The sequence below is a fragment of the Mus pahari genome, chromosome 16, assembly GCF_900095145.1.
Source record: "Mus pahari chromosome 16, PAHARI_EIJ_v1.1, whole genome shotgun sequence".
Classification (NCBI taxonomy): Eukaryota; Metazoa; Chordata; class Mammalia; order Rodentia; family Muridae; genus Mus; species Mus pahari.
The window spans coordinates 17,035,056-17,062,758 of NC_034605.1; the positions used below are offsets into that span (position 1 = coordinate 17,035,056).

At 41.4% G+C, this 27,703-nt stretch overlaps 1 protein-coding gene across 1 annotated transcript in view; it reads left to right on the top strand.

The window, feature by feature from the left end:
* Heatr1 (HEAT repeat containing 1) overlaps nt 1-27,703 on the top strand; it is a 44,705-nt gene that overhangs the window by 10,188 nt on the left and 6,814 nt on the right. Inside the window, exons 10-36 of the mRNA XM_021215483.1 lie at nt 111-221; nt 612-729; nt 1,621-1,728; nt 2,567-2,662; nt 3,108-3,196; nt 4,316-4,527; nt 5,133-5,254; nt 5,965-6,156; nt 7,308-7,491; nt 7,637-7,773; nt 8,872-9,064; nt 9,878-10,047; nt 10,612-10,770; nt 12,111-12,353; nt 12,777-12,908; nt 16,607-16,710; nt 16,840-16,983; nt 17,600-17,718; nt 17,811-17,932; nt 19,651-19,779; nt 20,622-20,852; nt 21,582-21,708; nt 22,200-22,360; nt 25,195-25,241; nt 25,569-25,692; nt 26,357-26,497; nt 27,140-27,432. Coding sequence (XP_021071142.1) covers nt 111-221; nt 612-729; nt 1,621-1,728; nt 2,567-2,662; nt 3,108-3,196; nt 4,316-4,527; nt 5,133-5,254; nt 5,965-6,156; nt 7,308-7,491; nt 7,637-7,773; nt 8,872-9,064; nt 9,878-10,047; nt 10,612-10,770; nt 12,111-12,353; nt 12,777-12,908; nt 16,607-16,710; nt 16,840-16,983; nt 17,600-17,718; nt 17,811-17,932; nt 19,651-19,779; nt 20,622-20,852; nt 21,582-21,708; nt 22,200-22,360; nt 25,195-25,241; nt 25,569-25,692; nt 26,357-26,497; nt 27,140-27,432 — 4,008 coding nt within the window. The remainder of the gene's footprint in view (nt 1-110; nt 222-611; nt 730-1,620; nt 1,729-2,566; nt 2,663-3,107; nt 3,197-4,315; nt 4,528-5,132; nt 5,255-5,964; nt 6,157-7,307; nt 7,492-7,636; nt 7,774-8,871; nt 9,065-9,877; nt 10,048-10,611; nt 10,771-12,110; nt 12,354-12,776; nt 12,909-16,606; nt 16,711-16,839; nt 16,984-17,599; nt 17,719-17,810; nt 17,933-19,650; nt 19,780-20,621; nt 20,853-21,581; nt 21,709-22,199; nt 22,361-25,194; nt 25,242-25,568; nt 25,693-26,356; nt 26,498-27,139; nt 27,433-27,703) is intronic.

Genomic DNA, 27,703 nt, shown 5'->3' on the forward strand with positions numbered 1-27,703 from the left:
AAAAAAAAAAAAAAAAAAAAAAAAAGAAACATGATTTATAAAGCATTTGGCACATAGCAGGGACTCCATGAATGGTAACTCATTTTGCTGGTGTTCCACTTCTTTTGCAGCCGTCTTTTTGAAGAATATATTTCATACAGTTCCCAGGAGGAAACCCATGCTAATGGAGTGGCTTTGCTTAATGAGCAGTTTCTTCCACTCATCAGACTTTTAGAAAACAAGTAAGTAAAGTGTTGTGAATGTTGTCTTCAGTGTTTATTGACTTTTCTTCAACGAAATAACTTGCAAGTTGTGTCTTAAAGCAATGGGTTATGGATACTTGTTTTTATTTTTTTCCTTTTCAGAAAGGGACAGTATATTTATTATAAGATATATTGAAAGACAAAAGGAAATAGAACAGTAGAGGGTTTGTGGACAGTATAATTTTTTTCAACTAGAGACATTATTGTCTTCATAGTGACAGAGTTGATCAATATTAGCCTTTATATCTAGCATGTGTTAAACTTACGTTTCACTCTAAGTAACTTTAAAAATGTCATGTATTCTGTACATGTGGGTGAGTGTGGTTAACAGCTCTATCAAGAGTATGATGAAGTATAACTCCTGCTTAGATACCCCAGAGCACTGGATGTTGTATTAGAGGAACACCTGAAGGAGATTACAGGCCTTAAAAAGCAGGAGCTGTTCCACCAGTTCATTTCTCTTTCTACAAGTGGAGGCAAGTATCAGGTAAGTCGTTCTGCTCCAGTACAGCTAAGACAAGAGTCGGTGGTGTGAGTATTTGGTGCGTGCCAGGCAGGAATTTCCTGCTCTCCTTCCTCTTTGAAACTTCAAAGAACTGAGGATTTACACAGTTTGATAGTCGCTAGAAATAGAGCTCTAGGGCAGGAATCATAACTGGAGAAGAATTTAATATCAGGGAAACATTGGGGATTTTGTATGATGTTGGTTAAGTCACCACAGGGTGGCTTCACAGGTTCCCAGCATGCCTTGTCCCTCTTGGTGTGCGCCTACCAGTGCAGGAGCCTGCAGTCACATGATGACGACCATGATAGATCTTGAGAAATACTCTGGTGATTCAAGCCTAAATAATAGAAATTTGATGTTTAGGCAGAAGTTGTTATAATTAGCCTTCAAAACAAATATTTTATTGAGAAAAGCAGTTTTTCTCCTGAAGTTGGGCTATTACTTTCCGTGGGGTTGCATTTCCAACTCAAGCAGATAGGTAGCTGTCATTGTTGTCTGAGTCCATGTTGAGCTCAGCTGCCAGCAGCTGGAGCATGTCTCTGTTATTAGCTGGTGTGTTCTGTCACCAGTGAGGTACAGTTTAGTATCTCACTTGGAATTAAACATCCATGCGAAGTGCTGAGTTACTTTATCATGCTGTTTCATTAAAGTGAACCCACACATCTGTCCACGTAAGTACACAGAGCATATCGTGTACAACATGTCTTTGTGTGTTTTAACTCATGTGTGTTGGCTACGTTTTAGAGATGAATGTAATTTTCTGTTCCTGCACTTGCGATTGTTGTACAATACACTAGGCAGCGTAGGGTGTTTCCATTTTTGGTTGTGCATTGCTCAGATTCAGTGGAATTAATCATTATGTCGGACCTACAGTTTTTAGAGGATTCGGACACCTCTTTGATGCTCAGTTTGAATCACCCTCTGGCTCCTGTGAGACTTTTGGCCGTTAATCACCTAAAAACCATCATGAAAACATCAAAGGTTTGTATCAATAGCTTTTATTTTCAATTTTTTCCACCTTATAGTAACTAGTCTAATTTTAGAGTAAGAAATTGGAATTTCTATCAAGAATTTATGTTGTATAATTGTATTAAGTCAAATTTTACCATTTTTTAGTTTCTTTGGAATATTTGCCTTATAGAAATTTTTTGTTTTGTGTTTTTTTAAAAAAAGATTTATTTATTTGCTGTCTTCAGACACACCAGAAGAGGGTATCAGAACCCATTACAGATGGTTGTGAGCCACCATGTGGTTGCTGGGAATTGAACTCAGGACCTCTGGAAGAGCAGTCAGTGCTCTTATCTGCAGAGTCATTTCTCCAGCCCTTATTTTGTGTTTTTATATTGTTATATTTTAAAGGGTATAGTTAATTTTTAAAATTACATTTATTTATTTGCTTACTTAATTTAGTGCCTGTGCATATATGCACAGGTGTGTGCACAGAGGCGACAGAAAAACTTCTGGGTCAGAGGACCATCATGTGGATATAGGAGATTGAATTTAAGTTGTAAAGCTTGGTGGCAAGGGCCTTCACCCACAGAGCCATCCAGGGCCTATCACCTCTGTCTGAGCTCCTTTGAAGGTCAGCTCCCTAATTAAACGATGGTATTTAGAGTGTATGTATTATGTTCAGGGAGACGGGAAGAGGACGGTCGTGGTCACCAGTCCCAGAGGCCTGTTGTTGATGGCCTGGTTCTGCTTTTGTTGTGCTCTCAGAGCTGGGCCTGGTCTCAGCACTGGTGTTCAGAGGTGTCTCTTCCGGTGTGAAAGTCTGTGAGCTTCTTTGTTGCAACAGCTAATCTGCTTTTCTCTTGCTCAGGAGGGCATTGATGAGGCTTTTATTAAAGAAGCTATTCTAACCCGGTTAGGCGATGATAATGTGGATGTTGTTTTAGCGGCTCTGAGTGCTTTTGGGGTGAGTAAACGTTTTGTGGGTGTGCATGTTTTATTTGTCAATGCTGTCTTGTTCCTCTTACATGGTCCTTGACTTTAGATGGGAATGGGTTTGGAAATTAGTTCACTGTCTGTAGACTTGAGTCTGGTGATGAGTCTCACGGGGGTAGTTAGACTGTACAATTTGCTGATTAGGGAAGTACTACAAAAAGGAAGAGTGCTTTGTGAGTTCTTAATATTTCGGAAAGAGCTTTGTGTCAACCATGGCAAATTGGGTCATGAAAGCAATTTTTGAGAAATTGTTCTAAGTAAAAAGAAAAATTCTGAGAGAAAAGTTCTCATAGAAAAAAGTTAAATTGGAATCTTTGGAGAAAATCTTTCTTATTAGTCTTTTTTCAATTTCATTTTAGAAACACTTTACGTATTTAGCAAGTAAATATTTACTCATGGTATTTTTCCCTTTCTAGATTTTTCAACAACACTTTGGTGTAGAAGAGACGGTTTCAAGTCTTCTGAATCTCTTTCAAAGAGCAGACCTTTCAAAGAATAAGGGGTGGTACGTGTTCCCTTCTGTGTCCGTGCTCTTGTTAGTCAGTGGCATTCTAGAGTTCACTCTGCTGCTCTTCCTTTCTGACCAGTGATGTCAGTGACGTCGTGATCGGCCTTTGCTCATGACTGTAGAACAGAGCTTTAGGAAAGTTCTCACTTACTCTGTGTGTGTGTGTGTCTGTGTGTCTGTGTGTGTGTGTGTGTCTGTGTGTCTGTGTGTCTTTGTACATATGTGTGCATATGCCACTGCACACACTTGGAGGTTAGAATACAGTTTTGAGGAGTCAATTCTCTGTTCATCTTCCCATGGGTCTGGGAATTGAACTCAGGTGCATATGGTTGCAATGTATTTAGATTATATGTACCCCAATTCCTCTTAGATCCACCCTTTTCCTCCTTACCTCCTTACCTCTCAGTTTTGTTGTCTTCCATCCTTCCTTTATAACCCTCTAAGTCCAGTTTGTGCTGCCCATGTGCTGGTGTAGGGCTATCCAGTGGAGCATGTTAATCTACCTTAATAAAAACTAGCTCTCCATTTTCCAGAAAGGATATGTGTTTCTTTGGCAATGTGATCTATAGGGGTGTTTTTCCTGCATACATTTATGTGCACCTCATAAATGCCTTGTGTTTCTGGAAGCCAGAAGAAGGTGTTAGAGTCCCCAGAAGTGGTATTACTACTGCATGTTAAATTACCATGTGAGTGTTGCAAACCCAGCTCAGGTCTTCTAGAAGAACAGCCTGTGTAGTCTTCTTTGCTGATCCATTCTCCAGCCTGAGTCTATGCTTTTTTTTTTAATTTATTATTATTATTTTAATGGATGAGTGAATTTCTACTGTCCAGTAGAGCTGAGATGTCTGATATATTTTGTTAAAGTTAAAAGGTTTTTTTTTTTTTTTCAATTTTTTGAGTTTTGTTTATTTCCTTTTAAGATATTTGACAGGACAAAGTTATTGGCTAGATAACTCCTTTTTGGAATGGATTTGAGGTTGTATCTTGGTGATCTCTGAGCAATATTTTTGGCTAGGAGACTAGACAAGCTGTTGCCAGTTGCTCCAGAACAGTGTGATAATGAATTCTGCTGACTTGAACATGTGTCTGAGTCAAAGGTACTTTCATGTCTTCCAGGTACAAGGTGCTTGAGCTAGCAGCAAACATACTAATTAAAGAAGAGATACTAAGTACAAATGAGCAGTTGGCAAATCAGGTGGTTGTCCAGTTGCTGCCTTTTATGGTTATTACTAGCAATGATGTAGAGTCTCCTGATATGAAAATTGCTATACATTTGTCAAAATCAGGAATTTGTTCTCTGCATCCTCTATTAAGAGGCTGGAAAGAAGGTGAGAAAGTCAGTTGTTAAAGTCATTGCTAAATGCCCACTTCCGTTCTACAAAGCTTTTTTTTCCCTCCTGACTTTTTGCTGTTGTTCCAATCTTTTTAAAGATTTATTTATTATTATAAATATGTACACTGTAGCCATCCCCAGACGTACCAGAAGAGGGCATCAGATCTCATTACAGGTTGTTGTGAGCCAACATGTGGTTTCTGGGATTTGAACTCAAGACCTTTGGAAGAGCAGTCTGTGAGTGCTCTTACCTACTGAGCCATCTCATCAGTCCTCTTTTCTTCTTCTTTTGTTGTTGTTGTTTTTCCATTCTTAAAAGCTGTTTTGCTTTAATCAAATACAAAGGTAATTCTGTATATTCCTTTGAGGCATGGCTGAGAGTTATAACTCAAGCTGGCCTGGAACAACTTTATAAAACAGATAACAATTTTATAAAGAAGATAAGAAAATTCAAAATTGGATTAAAAGTAAAAATTAAAAGCAAGTCTTGGTAGAGAACTAATAAATATTTTATCTAAATGTCTAACTTTTCCCCAATACTCTGTGTGGATGCCAGTGATACAGTGATATAGTATTCAAACTTTTTTTTTTTTTTTGCAGCTCTTGAAAATGTTATTAAAAGCAGAAAATCAGGAGAAATAATTGGTGTGGGAAACCAGAAGATGGTTCAGCTGCTGGGCAGCAATTTAAGTTTAGGAGAGCGCTCTTCAGTGTTGAAGCTGGTATGTGTGCCACCCCCTCCTCTCACTTCCCCTCCCACCTTCTCCTCCTCAGGCTTATTAGGCACCCACTTCTGTTCTATGTGGCTTCTTTTCTGAAGTTTTGCTGTTGTTCCGTTCTTACACACTGTTTTGCTTTAAATAAATACCAGAGTAATTTTGTGTATTTCTTTGGGGCCATGGCTGAGAGTTAGAGCTCAAGCTGGCCTGGAACTCACTGTGTAGCCCAGGATGAATTTCTGATCTTCCTGCCTTAGCCTCCCAAGTGCTGGGATTATAAGCTTGGATAAACCACCTGTGGCTAACTTAGCATGTTGTACAGATTATCTGAAGTTCTTAATATTTCCTATCACTTTTGGACTAGTGAGAATACTTTGTTCTTTTTAATCTCATTTTTCCTATTTATATTTAAAATATCGAAGTCTTTTCACTGTTAACATAGCAAAATGAAATTAAAAGGAAATACTTTAGTAACCCTTTAAATGGTATTAGGTATCTGATTTATTGATTTTTGTTGTTTGTATTTTTAGGTCTGTGGGTTAAATGCATAAACTTACGTGTGCTTATGTTCATTCTAATTTCTAAATTTGTATAATGGCTTAGTAATCAGTGTTTCCTGGTCTTTCTGTCGTCTCACTTTATACACAGTACCTAGGTAGGCCTGAGATAGCAGACTGTGACTAACTAGTAATAGAGTGTGTTTATTTCTCAAGGTGGAAGATTTAGTGTGTGCTGGAGAAAAGGAGTCCTACAACCTGAAGCAGAAAGTAGCGTTTCACGTGACTGTGTCTGTGCTGATCTCTTGCTGTGCATCCTTCATAGAAACCTGCTTCCCGTTTGCTATAAGAGTGTTCAGTTTATTGCAGAAAAAAATAAAGACGCTCAAAAGCATCATTACTGCTGTGGTAAGGAGTGCAGTGTCTGCAGGAAGTTGAGTGTTGGGTAAAAAAAAACACTGGTCTGATGGTCACAGCTAAACCGAAGCCCAGAGGTCTGGCTTTGGTTGGGGAAGTGGGAAGCGCTGGTCAGAATGGTAGCCGTGGGTACCAAGACAAAGCACTGTCATGCTTTTGCAGGAGGTTTACTTGAATCACAGGGTTCTGAGGGTTGACTCTTCTGCTGTTTTTATCAGTGCATAATCCAAGTGTCCTTCCTAACTATTCTGGTGATTCACTTCCACACAAAACGTGTTGTAGGATTTATTGAAAGAATATCCTAGATATTTAAAATCATTGAGTATTCCAGTAGGTTCAGAGGTCTCTGACCCACTGTTGCCCCTGACAGTGTTACTAAATTTCCTAGTGCGCCATTTTGAGGTAGCAAGCTGCTTTTAATATCTGTTGTTTGCATCAGCATTTTTCTTTTATTTATCTTCTAAACTTCAAAGGGCTGCTCATTACAGGATTTGCTAAGAGAATTACACTTCATATTTATGTATACTCTCAGGAGGTTTTTTTGGTTTTTTTGTTTGTTTGTTTGTTTGTTTGTTTGTTTTTTCGAGACAAGGTTTCTCTGTATAGCCCTGGCTGTCCTGGAACTCACTTTGTAGACCACGCTGACCTTGAACTCAGAAATCTGCCTGCATCTGCCTCCCAAGTGCTGGGATTAAAGGCATGCGCCACCATGCTGCCCGGCTCTCTCAGGAGTTTTATAAATTTTAGTTGTAGCCATTGTTAACTAAAATTGTGTGAAATTAGCATGCTTCTTTAGACTTTAAAAGTGGTTCCAGGGAACCGCTCTTAATGTCTGACTGACTTTTGTGAGGTGCAGTAACTGGAGCTGTGCTTGTCCTCCGGGCCAGCAGTGTAGAGCAGTTGTGTTTTGTTCAGTGTAGGCAGCAGGTTGTTTCACATTGCTCTATTAATGCCCTTTCTGAGGACCGTGAGTATCTTTTCAGCTGTAGCACTGTGTGATACACACACACACACACACACACACACACACACACACACATATTGATGTGACACTCCTGACTAAAATGTACACATCCTTTGCAGTCATAGAGCACTTATTTGGAACTCTGATGAGCTAGCTTCCGTTTCCATTCATGTTTCAGGAAATCCCCTCAGAGTGGCACCTGGAATTGATGTTGAACAGAGGATTGCCAGAGGAGCTGTGGGTGCGTTACGTGCAGGAGCTCCATGGTGCCCAGAGGGTTGTCATGGAGGACGCCATTTTACTTGTATTTTCCATGAAATGTTTTATTTTTGCACTGAAGGCTCCAAAATCTTTTCCTACAGGTAAGGCACGGTCATGAGTCTTCAGTGTGATGCGGAACTGCGTTCTTAACACCATACACAGTTCACCTTCACTTGAACGACAAGCTCTCCCAGCAGGCTCATACAGAATTGTCCATTGCTTCTCTTTGTCACCTTGTCCCCTCAGGTGCCATGTGGTGGAATCCCGAGCAGCTGGATGAAGACAGCAGACACTACCTGCACCTGCTCATTGGTATCTTTGAAATGCTGCTGGAGGTTTCCGACGCCATGCATTTCAGGGTTCTGATGAGGCTTATAATGAAGGTACTTGGCTCACTCCTCACAGGCGTTTCTGCTGTAGGTAGTGTAGGTTATTTTAGTACTAAGGCCTAATAATAAAATATATTTTGTGGCAGTGAACAGTGTGCACTGATAAACATGCCCTCTAGAGCTGTCTAGTACTTACAGCCAGGCAGCATGTTGAGTATAGAGTAGCATTGCAGCATCCCTATTGATGAGCTGTTGTGTTTGAAAAGCAAAACAACTCAGTCTGTTTGTATTTTAAATATCATTTATAGATGAGTAAATTGGCTGAGTGTTCAGAGATGGTATTCAGGAGATGCAGAGTCATTCACAAAGCTTCTGTGGGCTTTACTGCCTCCATGCTGCAAGCAGTGTGTTCTTGTCCTTGTCTGACTCACTCTTTTTAGTTGTTGTTGGTTTTTTTTTTTTCAGACAGGGTTTCTCTGTATAGCCCTGGCTGTCCTGGAACTCACTTTGTAGACCAGGCTGGCCTCGAACTCAGAAATCTGCCTGCCTCTACCTCCAAGTGCTGGGATTAAAGGCATGCGCCACCACGCCTGGCCTGTCTGACTCACTCTTTCTGTGCTTTTCAGCATTGTCGCCATCTCTCACTCCTTCGAGAGCTTTTAGTGAAGCTTTCCAGGTCCCACTCTCATCTTGACCTTTAGCTAATACACCTGTCTTGTTTTTTGTTTGGTATTTTCTTTTTCTTTTTCTTTTTTTTTTTTTTTTTAAGATTTATTTATTATTATAAATAAGTACACTGTAGCTGTCTTCAGACATGCCAGAAGAGGGCATCAGATCTCATTACGGGTGGTTGTAAGCCACCATGTGGTTGCTGGGATTTGAACTCAGAACCTTCAGGAGAGCAGTCAGTGATCTTACCCACTGAGCCATCTCACCAGCTCCTGTTCGGTATTTTCAAGTGCAAAGTTATAGTGAGGCTTCTTGAATGTCATTCTTCAGTGATGTCCATCCTAACAGGTTGAAGTTCAGAATATTGAAGAAGTGATTCATCAGCTCACTCCTGTGTGGTTATTGTGCATAAGTGAAAGGATTCAGGGACAGCATATCTGAGTAAGAGCTAGACCTCACTTTGTTTTGCTTTCTTTTGATTAGGTACATCTACAAGATGTTCTTCAGTTGTTCAAATTCTTTTGTGTTTTGTGGACCTATGGTTCTAGCCTTTCAAATCCACTTAACTGCACTGTGAAGTCAGAGCTGCAGACTCAAGCTCTTTACATAGGCTCTGCAATGCTTTGTTCTCAGAATACACAGCATAAACAAAAGCTGGCATCTACTACATCTCCAGGTATGACAGGTCACATTTAACTTTTTTTTTTTTTTTTTGGTTTTCGAGACAGGGTTTCTCTGTATAGCCCTGGCTCTCCTGGAACTCACTCTGTAGACCAGGCTGGCCTTGAACTCAGAAATTCACCTGCCTCTGCTTCCCAAGTGCTGGGATTAAAGGCATATGCCACCATGCCCGGCCACATTTAACTTCTTAATTAATACGTTTTAGACATGTTACTCTGTGAGTTAGTGTGGCATATAATTTTGCACTTGATTGTATAGAGATAATTTATTAAAATAGTTCATTCTATAGGGGAGATGGTGACAAGGATAAAGGCACTTCCCACCAAGCCTTATGTCTTAAATTTAATCCCAGTCCCCACATAGTGAAAGGAGAAAACTAACCCCTCAAAGTTGTCCTCTTACCTGTGCACTCAGTCAGTGAGGATTGCACCCCTACTACATATAGATACAGAAAATATCCTTATTTTTATTTATTAAAAATGTAATTTAAAAATAAAAGAGCCAGGTGTAGTGGCACATGGTGACAGTAGATTTCCTGGGCTCATCTCTATGGTTTGAGGAACATGACCCAAATTTTTCTGAAATAATTAGGCAATGAACAGCCTTCAGAAGAGGGAGTCTGAGAGGGAACCTTTTGTGTATGTGTGTGTGTTGGCCAGGGTGGGGATAGCGCTAGAGATGGTAGTCAGGCCGGATGCATGCTGTGCCACTGACCTTGCTCCCAGCCCTAGAAGGAAACCTATCACTGTGTACCTTTGACACTATTTAAGTTTTGCTCACTGACACATTCTTTCCCCTTTGGTATTAGTGGTGATGTCTCTACTCCTCAATCTGGGAAGCCCTATCAAAGAAGTCCGCAGAGCTGCTGTCCAGTGTCTCCAGGCCCTCAGCGGGGTACCCTCAAAGTTTCAGCTGGTGATAGATCACCTCGTTCCTAAGGCAGAAGAGATCACCTCAGATGCTACCTATGTGCTTCAGGTAGACTGCTGTCAAAGAAGATTGAGATGTCAAGACCTATGGAACAGGAACAGTTTTCCTGTACCTTGTAGGGATTTGGGGAGGCTAATCCACTAATTTAAAATTTTGCATCAGCAACTACAGGCTTTTGATCCTTTGTTTTAAAAGGCCCTAGACTGTTTTTTTGTTGTTGTTGTTTTTGTTTTTGTTTTTCGAGACAGGGTTTCTCCGTATAGCCCTGGCTGTCCTGGAACTCACTCTGTAGACCAGACTGGTCTCGAACTCAGAAATCCACCTGCTTCTACCTCCCAAGTGCTGGGATTAAAGGCGTGCGCCACCACTGCCTGGTGACCCTAGACTGTTTCAATTCTGCTGTCCTTTTCTTGAGTGGAAGAGTAATGTTGAACCTTTCATAATGAGCTAGCTTTTAGATACTGATATTCTTTCTAGTTGGCACTTTATTGAAGAAAAATTAGTGTAAGAAGTGTCAGGTCATTTGAAAAGAATCTTCCATAATTAGAATATTTAGTCCTGAAAGTTTGTTTTCCCTTCTTAATACAATTTTCTTTCTTTCTGGTATCCTAGGATTTGGCTACACTATTTGATGAACTACAGAATGAAGAGAAACAGAAATCACATCAGAAGTTGTCTGAAACCCTGAGAAGCCTTCTTCACTGTGTGTATGGCTGCCCATCTTACATTGCAAAAGGCTTGATGAAAGTATTCCAAGGTGTGAACAGTGAGGTAAGAGAGATTTTCACAGAACGCATGGACTGTGTGTCCCGTGTGACCTGAGGAGTAACTGTCATGTATGAGGAAGTAACCAAGTGCTCCCAGGGGAGGATGTTCTTCACAAATTAGAAGGAAGAGCTACAGAAGAAAAAAAGATACAGGATGCAAAACGCACTTTAACATTACGTGTGTTATCTCGCATCAGCTGTACTCCAGATAGGCTTTGATTTGTGTCCATTTTTCGAGGAGAAATCCTCTACAAAGAAACATATTTGTAGTCTCTGAAATTGGAACCTTTTCCTTACTTATAAAATATATGACTTCATGTATTTTTCTGGAGGGAAAAGCACAGGCTGCATTGTGTCCTAGGAAGCCTGTGATGCGAAGGGAGTGTCTGCTCTGACCAGCAGAGCTTAAAGTTCCTTCTTCACACTGTCTCAAATGCCCATGTTTCCCATTGCTCTTGACTGACCATGAGTATTAATTCAGAGAACTAAAATGGGTACAATGGAATATAAATTAATTGATTATATACTCAATTGTATCAGTTATCAGCCCTGAGTTGTCACTGGGGACATTTACAAGTTATCAAATCTTCTTATATAAAGGAGTGAATATGAATATGGTTCATACTCCTGTCTCTGAGGTTCATGTCTTCTGATACAACCAGGCCCAAATCGGAAATGTTAGGGAGAAAAATTATGTTTATAGTAAACAGGCAGGGGTTTTTCCTTGTCCTTATTTCCTACAAAAAAAAAAAATACAGCATTATTACTATAATTAACTTAGAGATAAGTTTTGGAATGCTGTGCTAGATTATATGACGACATACCGTGTTCTATAAGGAGCTCGAGTATACAGGCTTTTGTTTAAGGAATGGGTTAGAGGCAGTACTCTGTACATATCAAGAAACAACTCTTGGCTCTGTGGACCATCTTTCTTTGCAGTTGCTCAGATCTGCCACTTTTAGGAGAACAGCCACAGAAGGTATGCAAACAGATAAATATGGCTGTTGTCAGTTAAAGTTTAAAAAGACAGGACATCACTGCCTGTTAGATAAGCCATGATTTGCTGACCAGTGGTTTGATTACTGAAGCCTTGACTTTATATTAATATAATATGAATATAATATGACTTACATATAATTTGAGTTCACTTGAGTTCATATTGGTCATATCAAACTGGAAATAGTGTTTGAGGGAAATGCAGTGTTTTAGCAAAAGCTGAACTGTTGATCTACTCATATTTTAGGTCATATTTTCTGTCCTTGCAACCAGGGTGTTTTAGAGAACTGTCAGGTGGGTAGCCCTGAGCAAAGCGTGAGTCTGACAACCTTCTTTCTCTGTCTTTAGATGGTGCTTGCCCAGCTGCTGCCTATGGTGGAACAACTCCTAGAGAAGGTGGAGAAGGAGCCCACAGCTGTCCTGAAAGATGAGGCTATTGTTTTGCATCTCACTCTGGGAAAATACAATGAGTATTCAGCTTCGCTTTTACAAAAAGACCCAAAGAGTCTAGACCTGTTCATAAAAGCTATGCACACAGCAAAGGAGCTTCACCCAGGAATGCCAACCGTTCAGATCACTGCTCTTGAAAAGGTCAGTGGCTTCCTTTAGAAACCCAAGCTTAATCAAACATGAAGACAGTTGTAAGTTATTAGTAGGTTGAACCTGCTTTTAAAGGCATAGGTATATTTTACCTACTGTACAAAAGTTGTATGCAGGCCATTAGAAAGGATTGCATTTAAAAGCTGGTGAGATGGCTCCACAGGTAAAGGTGCTTGTCATGCAAACTTGACAACTTGAGCGATTCCCCAGAACCCTCAGTGAGAACAGATTCCCAAAAGTTCTTCTCTTAGCTTCACCTGTGCTTATGCATGCATTACAACACACAATAGTAAGAAATAGCCCCCCTTTTTTATGCATTGAATTTTAAATGGAAAAATGAAGCACCAGTTGTATTATAGTAAGGGAAAGTTAATTTGAAGTTTGTTTTCTGACTCGTGGGTTTTTTGCTCCTAGATTACAAAGCCATTTTTTGCAGCTGTGTCAGATGGAAAGGTTCAGCAGAAGCTCCTGTGTGTGTTGTTTGACTTGTTAATGAACTGCAAAGACTCACATTGTGTTCAGACAGTTGGCAGTGTTTTTAAAGGGGTAAGTTGCAAACTTTGTAATTTGTACATGTTTAGTCTTTCCAGTTGATAAAGTATATAACCTGTGTTTACAGTGTTCCTTTGGGGCTAGATTTTACTGTAACAAGACTCAGAGAAAATTATGTACTAGAGAAGTTCAAAACCCAAATATTATGTCTTCACCATTTTTTTTCATTTTTAAATTCTTTAAAATTTTCATAGATTGTACAATGAACTTAATCATATCCAAGTACTTCTCTTGCCTGCCTCTCTATCCCCTGCCAGTATATCTGCTTTCCAGCTTCAATTCCTCCTTTTAAAAAGAAACAATCCACCAAGTCGGACTAGTGCTGCTCATGTGTGGGTGTGTATGGGATCATACACCGGGGCATAGGCAACCTGCCAGTGAGTGGCGCCCTTCTCTCAGAAGCCATTTGGTGTCAATGGCTCCTCAGCCAGGAGTGGAGCCTTGGGAGCCCCTGCCCCATTCATGCTAAAAATTTCAACAGGAGTGATATTGTGCATATAACCCCAGCATTCTTCTCCATCTTTCTGGTCTTCAGTTATGTCGGCCTACTCTACCAAAGTGTTCCTGGTTTGGTATGGAGCAGGTCTGTATAGATGTCCCACCTGGCTGAACATTCAGTCACTTGTTCTCAGTACTTTGGATGGTTAGGAGTTTGTAATAGCCACTACCCACTGTATAGGAAGCTTCTTTGAACAAGATTAAGAATAGCACAAATGAGCCGGGCGTGGTGGCGCATGCCTTTAATCCCAGCACTCGGGAGGCAGAGGCAGGCGGATTTCTGAGTTCGAGGCCAGCCTGGTCTACAAAGTGAGTTCCAGGACAGCCAAGGCTATACAGAGAAACCCTGTCTCAGAAAAAAAAAAAAAAAAGAGTCCATAATGGTGAGGGAGGTATGGTAGCAGGNGGCTAAAGTCAGAAGCTGAAAGCCGCATTTCCATCCATGTACAAGAAGCAGGACAAACTGAAAGTGGTGCAAGGCCACTCACCAGTGTTTGTTTGTTTGATATGAAGTATATATTTTCAGTGAGTTACACATATGTTTGTCTTATTTTGGATCTTATTCATATTAAGTGCACTTGCCTGTTTCATGAAAGTAATAGGAAATTGTGAGGGGCTTGATGTTGAGCAAGATGACCTTATTTTACTTAAATAGATAGGTGATGTATAAGATGGAATTGGAGCTCTGCTTGTTATGTTTGTATGTACATTGAAACCTAGCCGTCATTGGAATGGGTTATTCCATTTCTTAAGTTGACTATAAAGTAGAGAATGTTAGGGGGGGTGGGTAAAGTGATTGCCACACAAATATGAATCCTACGTGTAAAGTTTTTATCCTACGTAAATCTGGGTATGGATGGTAGTCCACCTCTAGTTCCAGTACTTAGAAGACAACAGCAGGGTCTTTAAAGCAAGCTGGCTAGTTAGACTAGCTGTGTAGTTGAGCTCTGGGTTCAGGTAAGAGACCCTGCCTCAATAAATAAGGTGAAGAGCAATCAAGGAAGACTCTTGCTATCTATGCTGGATCTCCACATGCATGCACACGTGCATGTGTATACACACAACAGACACGGTATTTATGTAACAATAAGAATAATAGAATTCATCGAGGCTAAAGAGATGGCTTCAGTAGTTGAGAGTACTTGTTGCTCTCCCAGAGGAGGACCTGGGTTTGATTCCCAGCACTCACATTGTTGCTCACAAGGATCTGTAACTCTAGTTCCAGGGCATCTAACATTCTCTTGTGACTTATACACAAACACCAGGCATGTAGGTGGTACACAGATGTATATGCTGGCAAAACACCCATACACATAAAATATTTAGCTTAAATAATGATGAAAAATGTGATATACAGATTTAGCTCTCAATCTTTAACAGCTTTTTCTCCTCTTTTTCTTTGCAGAAGAAAGTATTCTAAAGCAAGTCTAAAACACTTAATTTCCATCCCTATGTACTTTTCACCTTTTAAAAATGACCATTGTCTAACATAACTACAACATACCTGAAAAAATTGATAGTAATTCCTTGGTATCATTTACTACTCAGTCCATATTTGTATTTTAATGAATGTCTTTTTTTTTTTTCCTTAAGATTTATTTCTTATTATACGTAAGTTCCCTGTAGCTGACTTCAGACACACCAGAAGAGGACATCAGATCTCATTATGAGTGGTTGTGAGCCACCATGTGGTTGCTGGGATTTGAACTCAGGACCTTTGGAAGAGCAGTCAGTGCTCTTACTCACTGAGCCATCTCACCAGCCCATGAATGTCTTACAAATACATTTTACAGTTATTTTCTTTGAATTGAATCCAAACTTTTACTTGTAGTTTCAAAACTTTTGGGAGAAAAAAAAAAAAGATTTCTTGATTCTACCCCATATCTAAAGAATCTCTTGGTCTGTGAATCTGTTACTCTTTCCCAGTTCATGAGGGATATATCTGCTTTGGCATGTGGAGCCAGGAGGTTTTCCACACTGAAGGGTGAATGGAATTGTGAGATGCTGTGTTGGAGAAGTGGTACCATACCATACTCAGAAGTAGAAGCCTATAACATAGACCCAGGATCCCCTAGAAGCAAGTGGGTTCAGCTAGAGTGAACCTTCAAGCTAAATTCATGTTGGCGAATGTGGTGTTGGCTTTGGTTGGAACCCTTATTCCTCCTGCTTTTTTTTCTATAGTAACATCATATATGGAGAGGGCAGGACAGCTACAGATCCAGGATGTCATTCTAGCTTTAGTTAAAGAGTTTGTCCCTTTTTTTGGGGGGGGGGGCAAACTGCTTTTATTTCATATGTAAGGAAATGAGGATAATTAAAATCATTGAAGATAATATTTTAACAGGCTTTAAATACAATGATAATTTAATTTTGTAAAATTGAGATCCAGCCCAAAAGAGACATTTCTTTCACATGACATTCTTTCATATAATTTCATAAGACATTGAAGAGGTTGTAAAAAGTAGCATGTTATTCTAAATTAGTCTCTTTCCATCTCAGTAAACAGTAGAATAGTGTGCACATGAAATATTTGTAAGCCATAGGTTGATGCACAACTTAATTCCACCACTTGGAAGGTGAGGCAGGAGGATCACAAGTTCAAGGCCAGCCTGGACTTCATACTAAGACTTTATCTCTAAAAATCCAAAACCAGATAAACCAAAGAAAACATACTTCAAACATGAGCTAAAGATAAGCTCGGCCTTGATTGTAAGGCAAATGTAATTGATATCTTACATATTTCTGTACTTAGTGACAGCAAGTAAGTACCTTAGGAATCTGTTCAACATCATACTTGAGAACATCCTAAATAACTCATAAGATGGCATTTGCATTGTTTGTATTGGGGATTGGGCAGTCTTCAGATGGGATAATGACATAAATGTGGACTGAAATGCTTTCATTGACCTGTGCAATGATGCTTATTGTAGCTATGTTTATCTATCTATTGATTGATTGATGGGTTTCCTCTGTGGATTCCTGGCTGTCCTGGAACTCATAGTATAGACCAGACTGGCTTTGAACTCAGAGATCCACCTGCCTCTGCCTCCCAAGTGCTGGGATAAAAGGTGTACGTCACCCCCACCCAACTCTCTTGTTTTATTTTAATGTTGATAGTTTATAATTACATTACAACTGTTGCTATATTCTTGTTCCAGTGAATCACATCACTAGCCATTATTTCAATATTTCAGATTTCTGTCGATGCTGAACAAATCAGAATAGAACTGGAGCCAAGAGATAAAGCTAAATCTTTGGGCACAATTCAGCAAACGAGAAGGCAGAAAATGCAACAGAAGTAAGAGCTTTGAACACACCAAGGGGTCTGGTCTTGTTCCTCAGGCTAGGCTACAATTGTGTTTTCTAGATGCTCACCAGTTTTGCACAAATGGGTAATAGTGTTTGCATTGTCAACTCTGTTTCCCAGAAAGTCACAAGATGTAGAATCTGTCCAAGAAGTGGAGGGCTCCTACTGGCAAAGAGTCACCCTCATCCTGGAGTTGCTGCAGCACAAAAAGAAGCTCAAGTGCCCTCAGATACTGATCCCACCTCTCTTTAACTTGCTGTCGAGGTAATGCACTTGGATCTGGTCTTGGGGACAAGAGGGTGGTAAAAATTTGCCCGCGTTGATTTATCATTGTCTTTGGGGATATTTTTCTTGTTCAGATCATCTGTCCAGTAAAGGAAGTTAAAGTGCTATAGTTGAAATACTGAAGCCTGGGTTCAGTAACCCATTAAGGATTTCCTACACTGGCTTCCTCCTGGGCCATGTAGTAGCTGACCTCATCTATCTACCTGCTTTCCTGCCTAAGTTCCAGTGCCGTATCTTAGCCACTCACGTGTATTTTAAGGATGCTGTGTGACACCTGCTATATTATAGTTGTAAATTATTAGAAAACATAACATTAGAGTGTGCCACTGAGCCGAGGAGTCTGTTGTCATTAGAAAAGTACAGTGGTTCTCCACATCGTTAGGAGATTGCAAGTAGGTTAGTGGGAAGTACCTAATTTGTGGAAAGAAATTACTTGATGTACTTGGCTGTATGAGAAACAAAACTAGAGTTAGAAATCTATTAGACTGTGCTTAATAATAGTATTTTCTTTATTCCTTATTGAATAGGTTTTGAACAGTACTCATTAATGTGACTGTATTAATTCCCAATCATTTCTCTTCTGGGGCTCCTGAAGGTGTTTAGAACCTTTGTCATCAGAGCAGGGGAACATGGAGTACACTAAGCAGTTAATTCTGAGTTGTTTGCTCAACATCTGCCAAAAACTCTCCCCAGACGGTGGCAGAATACCTAAAGGTATGTGCTTGGTGCATGGGAAGGGCAGGAAACGACCTGCTTTGCACATGAGTGTGTCAGCCACTCAGACCTTCTCCTTCCCTCCGCTGTAGATGTTGTGGATGAGGAGAAGTTTAATGTGGAGCTGATAGTGCAGTGCATCCGCCTCTCGGAGATGCCGCAGACTCACCACCACGCCCTGCTACTTTTGGGTACTGTTGCTGGAATATTTCCGGTAAGTATAAAACTTGAGTGGCTGTTTCAGGTCTCTTCAACGCATAGGTGTCTACTGACTTAAATTCATTAGGCAGAGGTTTAGGGCTCAGTGGTAGAGCTTTTGCCTGACAAAGGTTAGACCTAGTGTGATTCCCAGTGTTGGGGAAAGAAAGAAAAAAAAGAAGCTTCAGTTAGTAAAAATAATAGTAACTTTTCTCACTGGAATGTGATGAAGCCTTACCTGGACAATGTGTGGTTGGCTCTTCATATGTTATCTGACACCTGAGACACTCCAGGAAGACTAGCTTGCCAGTCCCCAGGGGATGCTAAACAAATGAGACACACACACAAAAATTTGGTTATCATTTACCTCATGGAAGTCAAGTGACAACCATCCAGTCAAGTGACAACCATCCAGTAGTAGAGCTCCTAGCCACTCTAGTGGATGCAAAGGATGTCTTGTCACTTTGCTATCACAGTCCCCCAGTCTTGGATGCTGCTGCCTTCATGTTTATATGTTTTCCCGACATTCTTTTTTATGTTGACCATTTGTGTGTTTGAAAACTTGAGATCCCCCAACCCTGCCGCCAACTTTAACTTTTTATTGGTTTGTTGTGAATTTCATGTCATGTACCCAGTCCTGCTTATCTAGTCCCCTTGTACCACCCTCCAGCCTTGCAACCTCCCCACCAAAAGGAGAAGAAAAGAACTCGCGAAAGTTCATTGTGGAAGCTATAGTGTGTCCCTTTTGTCTGTACTTCTTTGCTTGCAAATGTTCATTGCAATGATTTATTGGTCTGGTCTGAGGCCTCTAGTTTCTGCTACACTGTCAATACTGGATCCTCACCAGGACTCCTCTTAGATATATCTTGTTGTTGGACTGTGTCATGGAGATCCAGTAGTTTTGAATCTGTAGGACTGGCCCCTTCATACACTCTGTGTACTGGCTAGTTTTGTGTCAACTTGACACAGACTGGAGTTATCACAGAGAAAGGAGCTTCAGTTGGGGAAATGCCTCCACGAGATCCAGTTGTAAGGCATTTTCTCAATTAGTGATCAAGGAGGAGTTCCCCTTGTGGGTGGTGCCATCTCTGGGCTGGTAGTCTTGGTTCTATAAGAGAGCAAGCTGAGCAAACCAGGGGAAGCAAGCCAGTAAGGAACATCCCTCCATGGCCTCTGCATCAGCTCCTGCTTCCTGACCTGCTTGAGTTCCAGTCCTGACTTCCTTTGGTGATGAACAGTAGTATGGAAGTGTAAACTGAATAAACCCTTTTCTCTCCAACCTGCTTCTTGGTCATGATGTTTGTGCAGGAATAGAAACCCTGACTAAGACACTCTTGACAGTTTATTGATGGTGTAGACGTTGGGTGGACCAATTCAAAGACCTGGATTTGGGCCTGAGAGGTATCTGAGCTGGTCAGTCTACCAGCTCTCTTGCTCCCACACCATCTTGGCGAGCTCTCCCGCTCTGCCCCGGCTGGCCCATCCATTACTGCAGCCAGCATGGGGCGTCTGCCCATTTTTATTTACTTATTTTTTTTAACTTGTTTTTCTTTCTGGTGGTATAGGGCATTAGCCTTAAGGTCTTGTGCATGCTGAGCAGGCACTCTGCTATTGAACCCTTGTCCCAGCCCTTTGCCTGTTCTTGAGGAAGAATAGTTCTAATTTTTAATTGATTTTTAAATAACTCTTTGGTATTTGAAAGAGAAAAATGGTGACAACTGTACTTTATTTCAGGATAAAGTTCTTCACAACATCATGTCTATTTTTACATTCATGGGAGCCAATGTCATGCGTCTAGATGATGCTTATAGTTTTCAAGTTATTAGCAAGACAGTGAAAATGGTCATTCCAGCACTTATTCAGGTAAGCTGTCCGCATGCCACCATCATTGTTACTATTTGTAATTTGTACAATTTTCATGTAAATGCCAGTTTGGGAGCACTCAGGTTCCTCTCTGTATAGGACTTTACAGTGTGGAAGCCAGCAAATGGGCTTACAAATTAACCACATATTCTGGTTCTACCATCAAATATGTTAAATCTGGTTTCACTGAACTATAGTAGTGTAGCCATGGAAGCGTTTTGACCTCGTAATGAGTAAATTGACTGTTTTATAATTTGATAATGAAACTTTTAGATTGAGAATACAATAAAGAAAAAATAAGAGAAAGGAACTTTTATAGCTACAGTGTCAGATTTGTCGGCATGCAAGTTAATACAAGTTTTCTAAGCATGGTCTGAGAGCCAGGACCTGTCCTTATCAGGTGAAAATACATGATGTGCAAAGGAGCTTCAAGCATATCTGTTACCCCACACTCACGCGTGTGAATATCATTTACCATGCTTTTAACTGTTCTGAGGATAAAATATATTCACACTGTCCACTTTTAATTCTTGGTGTTAGATTGGTGCTTCCTGTGTTCAGTACATTGGCAGCTATAGGGCAAGTGCCCAGTGTACGTTTCTATGTGCATATACATACATTATGTGCCAAATGAATAAGTAAATGCTAAAGAGTCGAGAGTAAGGAAACATCTACATGGTCTAGAACAACCAGGAAAGTTCATAAGAAACAGGATTTGAACCAACAAAAGGGAGGACATGATTTATACAGAAGTATGGCTGTCACTAAGAGACCCAATCCCTCTGAAAGCTGGTTTTGAGGGTTATTTGTGCCTCCTCAAGTCCCTGTCTGATCTTTTGCAGTCTGATACTGGAGACTCTGTAGAAGTCACTAGAAATGTTGAAGAGATTGTGGTGAAAATCATCGGTGTCTTTGTGGACGCGCTTCCACATGTGCCCGAGCACAGGCGCCTGCCCATCCTCATTCAGCTCGTCACCACGCTAGGTGCAGAAAAATTCCTGTGGATTCTCCTTGCCCTGCTTTTTGAACAGTATGTCACTAAAACAGTGCTGGTGGCTGCTTATGGAGAAAAGGTCAGAATATATATCAATCAGGTGGGGTGGTAAGAAGCAATGGTGTGGCGTCACATGGTTCTGTCATATTGGTCAGCTTGAGTATGGGACTAGCACTGTTTAGTGTGTGCAGTTTGACAGCGCTCACCCAGCAGCTTTCTGAAGATTGTTTCTTGGTTTTGGGGGTGGCTTTGGGGGTGGGGGGCTGAGTTAGCTTTCAGGATGTGTAGACACAGAACATCTTTTGTTGTTTGTTTGCTTTTCAAGACAGAATTTCTCTCTGTATCCTTGACTGTCCTGGAACTCACTCTGTAGACTTGGCTGTCCTCTACAGAGATCCACCTGCCTCTGCCTCCTGATTTCTAGGATTAGAATTGTGCACCACCACTGCCCAGCAACCCAGAATATCTCTAGCAACCAAACATCTTCTAAGGGCCCTTGACTTTCTTTTCTAAGAAACGGGTCTGGAGCCCCACTGGTGGTTCTCTGCCCAGCAGAGAGGGGCATTGAAACAGGGTCTCTGCAAGCTGCCTGTGGAGGCACTATGTGAAGGAAGGACTGGCCAAGTGTTTGAAAGAGCCAGGGCTCCAGAATCTCTACTACTGAATGAATTCATAGCTTTCTCATCTGCTGACAGCTACAGGGAAAGGCACTTACTGCTGTAGGGTGTGTTCTGGGTGTGTCCTTAGTTTGTGCATACTGATAGACTTGTTAGGCATTGTTGTCACCTTTCCCCTTCTTTCCAAACAGGATGCTATTTTAGAGGCAGATACTGAGTTCTGGATTTCAGTCTGTTGTGAATTCAGTGTCCAGCATCAGGTCCAGAGCTTGATGCATATCCTCCACTACCTAGAAAAGCTGCCAGAGGAAAAGGAAGGTAAGTCCCGGTCAGGTATGGGCTCCCATCTAAACAGAGCTGCGGCAGAGCAGATGGGAATGAGGCGGTCCTTGGAACCCTGGTGCATCCGTAGATGGCCCTGACCACTGTACCTCTAACACTCTATTAGCTAGATCTGAAGTTTAAAGTTCTGAGATAGACATCCTCAGCTTTTAGAGTTTTGAGTGGCAATGTTCTCCTTCAGCCTCTGGGCTCCAGCCCTCAGGATCTCAGTCCAGATCTAGAATGTCTGATTGTCTCCCGTGTTGTTGTCTTTTCTACTTTGACTCACTCTTCTCAGGCTTGTGGGGTGCCTGCTTCCTTGGTAAACATTCTGCTGTCACTCACTGCTTCGGCTAAGGACAAGTGAGGGTTCCTAGCGCAGCACAGTTCTCTCTGCGACAGTACCCTGCTCACCGTGCTGCGCTCGCACATTGTACAGACGGTCGATGGAGAGGGATAGAGTTACCTGTTCTGCTGCTGTTTTTCAGAAGCCACCTCCAAGACGGTATCTACTAAGAATGAAGTGCAAGATGAAATGTTGCCAGTTTTTAAGGTGGATGCTCACACAGGCAAGCAGCTTAGGCATTTTAAGTATTTGTCAGTGTCCTTCATGGCCCAACTCCTGGCTTCCAATCATTTTCTCAAAAAGGTAATGTGTTCTTTAAACATGTTTACAATAAAAACTGATCTTGTTTTTGCTAAAGAACAGTGTCTCAGACTCACAAAGACTTAGCTCATCAAATGTCTTGTGAGACTGTGAGGCATGCCGTAAGACACAGGGAGAAGCAGGGCACTTCACATGCAGACTGCTGGACACTGTCTCCCAGAGTTGAGAGCCAGGGATGTCATTCTCAGGCAGTATAGCCCCCGTGAAAGGAAGCACATGAGCATGCATACCACCCACTGGTCATCTCCGGGCAAATGGAGGGTAGCATCGTTCATGCGAGCCGAAAACTGCTCCCAACCCAGTGTCTGCCAGGTGAGTGGATAAATCACCTGATTCTGAGGGAAGATTGTGAACAACACATCCACCTGATGAGGCTCTCTTCAGAAACTCTGGTTTGTATGAAGGATGAAGTCTCAGGAACACAGATGCACACGTCTATCACCACTTATGCGAAAGCAGAGAAAGTGAGAATCAGGAAAAAAGAGGATCAGCAATCCCCTAGACCTAGCCGTTACCTCTGCAGCTTCCTCGTAGGGATGGCCTGGTAGGGTTATCTCAGCGTGCCAGCTACCTTACATTATAAAATGTTACTACTTTTAGATTATAGGGAAAAAAATCTTTGTAAGCAATACAACGTAAATGAGGTATTGAAAATTCAGCCTAATGAAACATTGCCAAGAATATTATAATAGAATTTCCAGGGTTCTCTTCAAGACAGGGTTTCTCTGTGTAACCTTGGCTGTCCTGGAACTCAGATCCACCTGCTTCTGCCTACCAGGTTCTGGGATTAAAGGCGTGTGCCACACTGCTCCACTAATTTCTTTAAAAAGGCAAAAAGAATATTTGAAAAACATAGACAGTGTTTTTGCATACGAAGACACATTGTTGGGCTGGCTCGATGGATCAGTGGGCATACCCATCCTGCCAAGCCTGATACTTGAGTTTGATCCCGGGAACCTGAATATTGGAAGTAGAGAACCCATTTCTGCAAGCTGTCCTCTGACCTCCACACGTGCACTGTAGCATGCACAAGAGCTCACAAAGCCACAAAGAAAGTGCACTTAATGCTGGCATGGTGTGTTTTTATTTCCGGGAGAAAGCGACTCTGCTTTCACACCATGGACATCACAGAATTTTAGGTAGAGGGAAAAATTGATGTGAAAAGCAACACCTAGAGCTTTTTAAAAGAAAATCCAGGAGAACGGTGTTGTGATCAAAGGAGAAATGATTATTCTTTCAAATTTTGAGTCAACAAAACGTCACAGTAAATGAGCAGAAGAAAGGCTGCAGGCATAGATCACTTAAATCACTGTCTCGTGAGTGAGAGCATCAGTTTCCATTCCAACACTGGCAAAGGATGGCATTTTGATGAAGAGGAACCACAATGGCTACTTAATACTTGATAGAACTCAGGTGCCATGGTGAGCAAAGCAAGAAACACGGACTAAGTGGGACGCTGCTTTACTGTTCATCCAAGTGGCAGAAATGGGAAAACTGTTGATGCCAAGAGGTGCAAGGATATGAGATGTGCAGTGGCGGGTAGTGTGTGTGTGTGCAGGTCAGAGGTGAGGAAAGCTTGCCCAGATGCCTAAGAGACTTATAAAGATGTTTCCAAGCTTTGTTAGTATAGGAGAACATCCCAAACCTCAACCTGACAGAAATGCTTCAAAATACCAAACTTTTAAAACCATTTCAAACCACTTGCTTGACAGCATAAGTGGAAAATTGCACACCTGACCCCATATCAGGTCACAGTCAAAACAGAAGCATGTGAGAAACATGTCATGAAATTACCTTCAGGCTTATAAGGTAATGTCATGTTTATACATATGTCCCATCTTCACTATCATTATTTGCAGATTTTTCAAAATAAATAATCTGGAATTGAAATAGGTCTCATCTCAAGCATTTTAGGGTAAGGAGTGGTATTCAATATGCGTAGAAAAAAATGAACATAAATTAATTATCTAGCAATAAAGGAAAGTGATTAAATATATTTACAGAGGAACGATATGTATCACTGGACTGAAAGAACTAGAACAAAATAGGTTTCCATATCCTGGCCTCAAAAATCTGCTATATGGGCCAGGCAGTGGTGGCAAATGCCCTTAATCCTAGCTCTTAGGAGGCAGAGGCAGGCAGATTTCTGAGTTCGAGGCCAGCCTGGTCTACAAAGTGAGAGTTCCAGGACAGCCAGGGCTACACAGAGAAACTCTGTCTCGGAGAAACAAAAAAACAAACAACAAAAAATCTGATGTGAGCTATTTAGAAATGTAATGGCAGGTTCAGGCTTTCTTTGGTGGTCTGAAATACAGGAAGAACCAGGAAGCAATTACATGATAGGACATGATAGGCTATATCTGTTTTCATAATGCTTGATTTTTTTTTTTAAAGATTTATTTATTTATTATATGTAAGTACAGTACACTGTAGCTGTCTTCAGACAGTCCAGAAGAGGGTGTCAGATCTTGTTACGGATGGTTATGAGCCACCATGTGGTTGCTGGGATTTGAACTCCGGACCTTTGGAAGAACAGTCGGGTGCTCTTACCCACTGAGCCATCTCACCAGCCCCCATAATGCTTGATTTAATACCCTGTATGAGCTCACAGGGTCAGGCTTTTTACAAAAGAAACATTGATGTTTTTCTGAATCTTGCCATGCTGAATGCATACTACAAATCCAATTAAATGGTTGCAGCCAGTGAGAGAGATCTGAATCTAATTAAATTGTAATGGCACAAGAGTTTGAGGTCTGTGGTAACAGTCTGTTTCAAATGACTTCAGACTGTTCTCATGCAGATTCTTTAACTCCTAGGTTGTAGAAAGTGGTGGTCCTAAGAGCCTACATGGACTTGAACAGAGGTATGTTTATGCTTTTTTTTAAATTTCTTGGGAATAATTCCAACTTGCAAAGGAAGAGTGAATGTAACAGAGGCACACAGTCTGGCCATGTTGACTGCCGCTCTGCACCCGGGCTTTGTCATTCTTGCTGCAGACATTTTTGTCTCTCAGGTCTGTCAAGTTCGTTCCTTTGCCCTGAATACTTTGCTCCAAGGCAGAGTGGAGACTGGAGTGGTTCTCCAAGCAGGATAACCAGTGCTGATCCATCCTCTCCTCTCCCTCCTGTAACTTCTGAAGTAAGTCTGAAATAATTTACTGAATTGCCTTTTGTGGATGTGTTTCTTTTAGTTTGCTAGAAACGGTTCTCGGCTATATTAACACAGTAGCACAGTCCATGGAAAAGAATGCAGACAAACTGACTGGGAAGTTTTGGCGAGCGCTGCTCAGCAAGGCTTACGACATGCTGGATAAGGTAGGCTTTCTGGGCTTTCATTTCCCCCTTAATTACCATGTTTGTCACTACTTTTTATGCCATTGTAAAATTACTTAACTCAAACTTGCATTTTAACAATACACTTAGTAGTAACTTTTCTTGATATGAGAAAGCTCACATTTTTCTTGTTCAAGTCTCTTACTGTCTAAAAACAAACTTGTCTGGAAAATAAGTGTTTCCCTACCAATGATGAGAATGTGTGCCTCAATAAGTGTGATGAACTTAATAACTGATCATGTAGATATAATGTTCTGCGTCATTGAAGTGGGGTAACATAAAAGGGCCAATTAGATGTAAGAGATACATGCTGGGCCTGGAAATTAGGACACGGCCTAGAGTAGTTAAATTCCTTCTAGTGTTGGGGTTTGGTTTTATTTGTGATTGGTAATAACTGCCCGAGAGCTGTCGTAGAATTATGTGAGAGAGCATGTATGGAAATGTCTGCCACCTCAGGGTTTATAATAAGTAGGAGTCTGAGCTGGCCATGGTGACTTGTGGGACAAACCTGTAGTCCCAGCACTCAAATTGGAATTCAAGGCTAGCCTTAGCTACATGGATATGCTTTCTGTCAAAATCATAAAGTCTGTCTTACAGAGTTGAGTTTCTCCTTTTCGTTTTGTGTTAAATGTTCCCTTCTCTGTAGGTCAATGCCTTGCTGCCCACAGAAACATTCATCTCTGTGATTAGAGGGCTGGTGGGCAACCCCCTGCCATCTGTGCGTAGGAAAGCACTGGATCTTTTGAATAACAAGCTCCAGCACCACACGTTCTGGAAGAGGAAAATGGTGAGGGCCCTTTGCAGACCTATACTTGGTTAGCTCGCCCACAGTTCTCTGGCACACCATCTAAAATGGAAGGCTCTTACTATCTGGGTTGGCATACTGTGTGTGATGTGTGAAAGAGAGAGACACATGCTGTGGATCCTCATGCTATAGATGTGTTAAGGAAGATCTGAGGATGGAATTCCTAATGCACTTCTGCTTGCTGTGACCCATGCAGCCCTGGCTGAAGCATATTTGGATCTTTTCTTGCTGGGATGCCGCATATGGATCAGAAGTTGGTCAGACAGTTTATGCATATGCTTAGCAGTAAGAAAGGCAAATGGCAGCATAGTGGCACTTAGGAGACCAAGACAAGGGGATCTCAAGGCTGTATAGTGAGTTCAAGGTCAATCTGGATAGGTTAGTGAGACCCTATCTCAAAAATCAGCAGTAAAAAGAAGTCTGAATCTGGAGCTCTATGGTGAGATCACTTGTTTAACATGATCAAGATCCTAGCTAACTTCTCTACACTGGGGATGGGGGAAGAACAGTTGCTTGAATGTGGTTATGTGACATGGGACTCAGACCCAAGCAGGGGAGATGGGAAAGGAGGCTGGCCCTTTTTGTAGCTCTGATTACAAGTTGTTTTGGCTACCGTTTCTTCAGGTCCACCGCTTCCTCAAACTGGTTCCAGTTCTTCTGGCCATTGTGCAACATAAGAAAAGGGAGGCAGAGGATGAACAGGCAATTAACAGGCAGACAGCACTGTATACCCTGAAACTCCTGTGCAAGAACTTCGGGGCACAGAACCGAGAGCCTTTCATACCAGTTCTCAGCACTGCAGTAAAGCTGATAGCACCAGAGAAAAAGGAGGAGAAGAATGTCCTGGGAAGCGCTCTGCTGTGCATAGCAGAGGTGACGTCCACTCTGGAAGCGCTGGCCATCCCCCAGCTGCCCAGGTACCTTGGAACAGGAGCCACTACAACGGAAATGGGGACTTCAGGACTTCCAGCTTCTTGAATAGGAAGTAAAGGAAAATGGAGTGGTGAAAGAATTGATCTTTTCTTTGTTCTGGAAAGTTCACCATTTCCTATGACCTTCAGACATTGCTTGGTGATGTTCTTCCTTTCCAGAGTCACTGTGCTTAGGGAGCAGTGGAAGCATGGCCAGAGCAGCCGTTTGCTCCTGACTCTGCTCTTGGCTCTGATCATAGCCTGCTATGCACTTGTA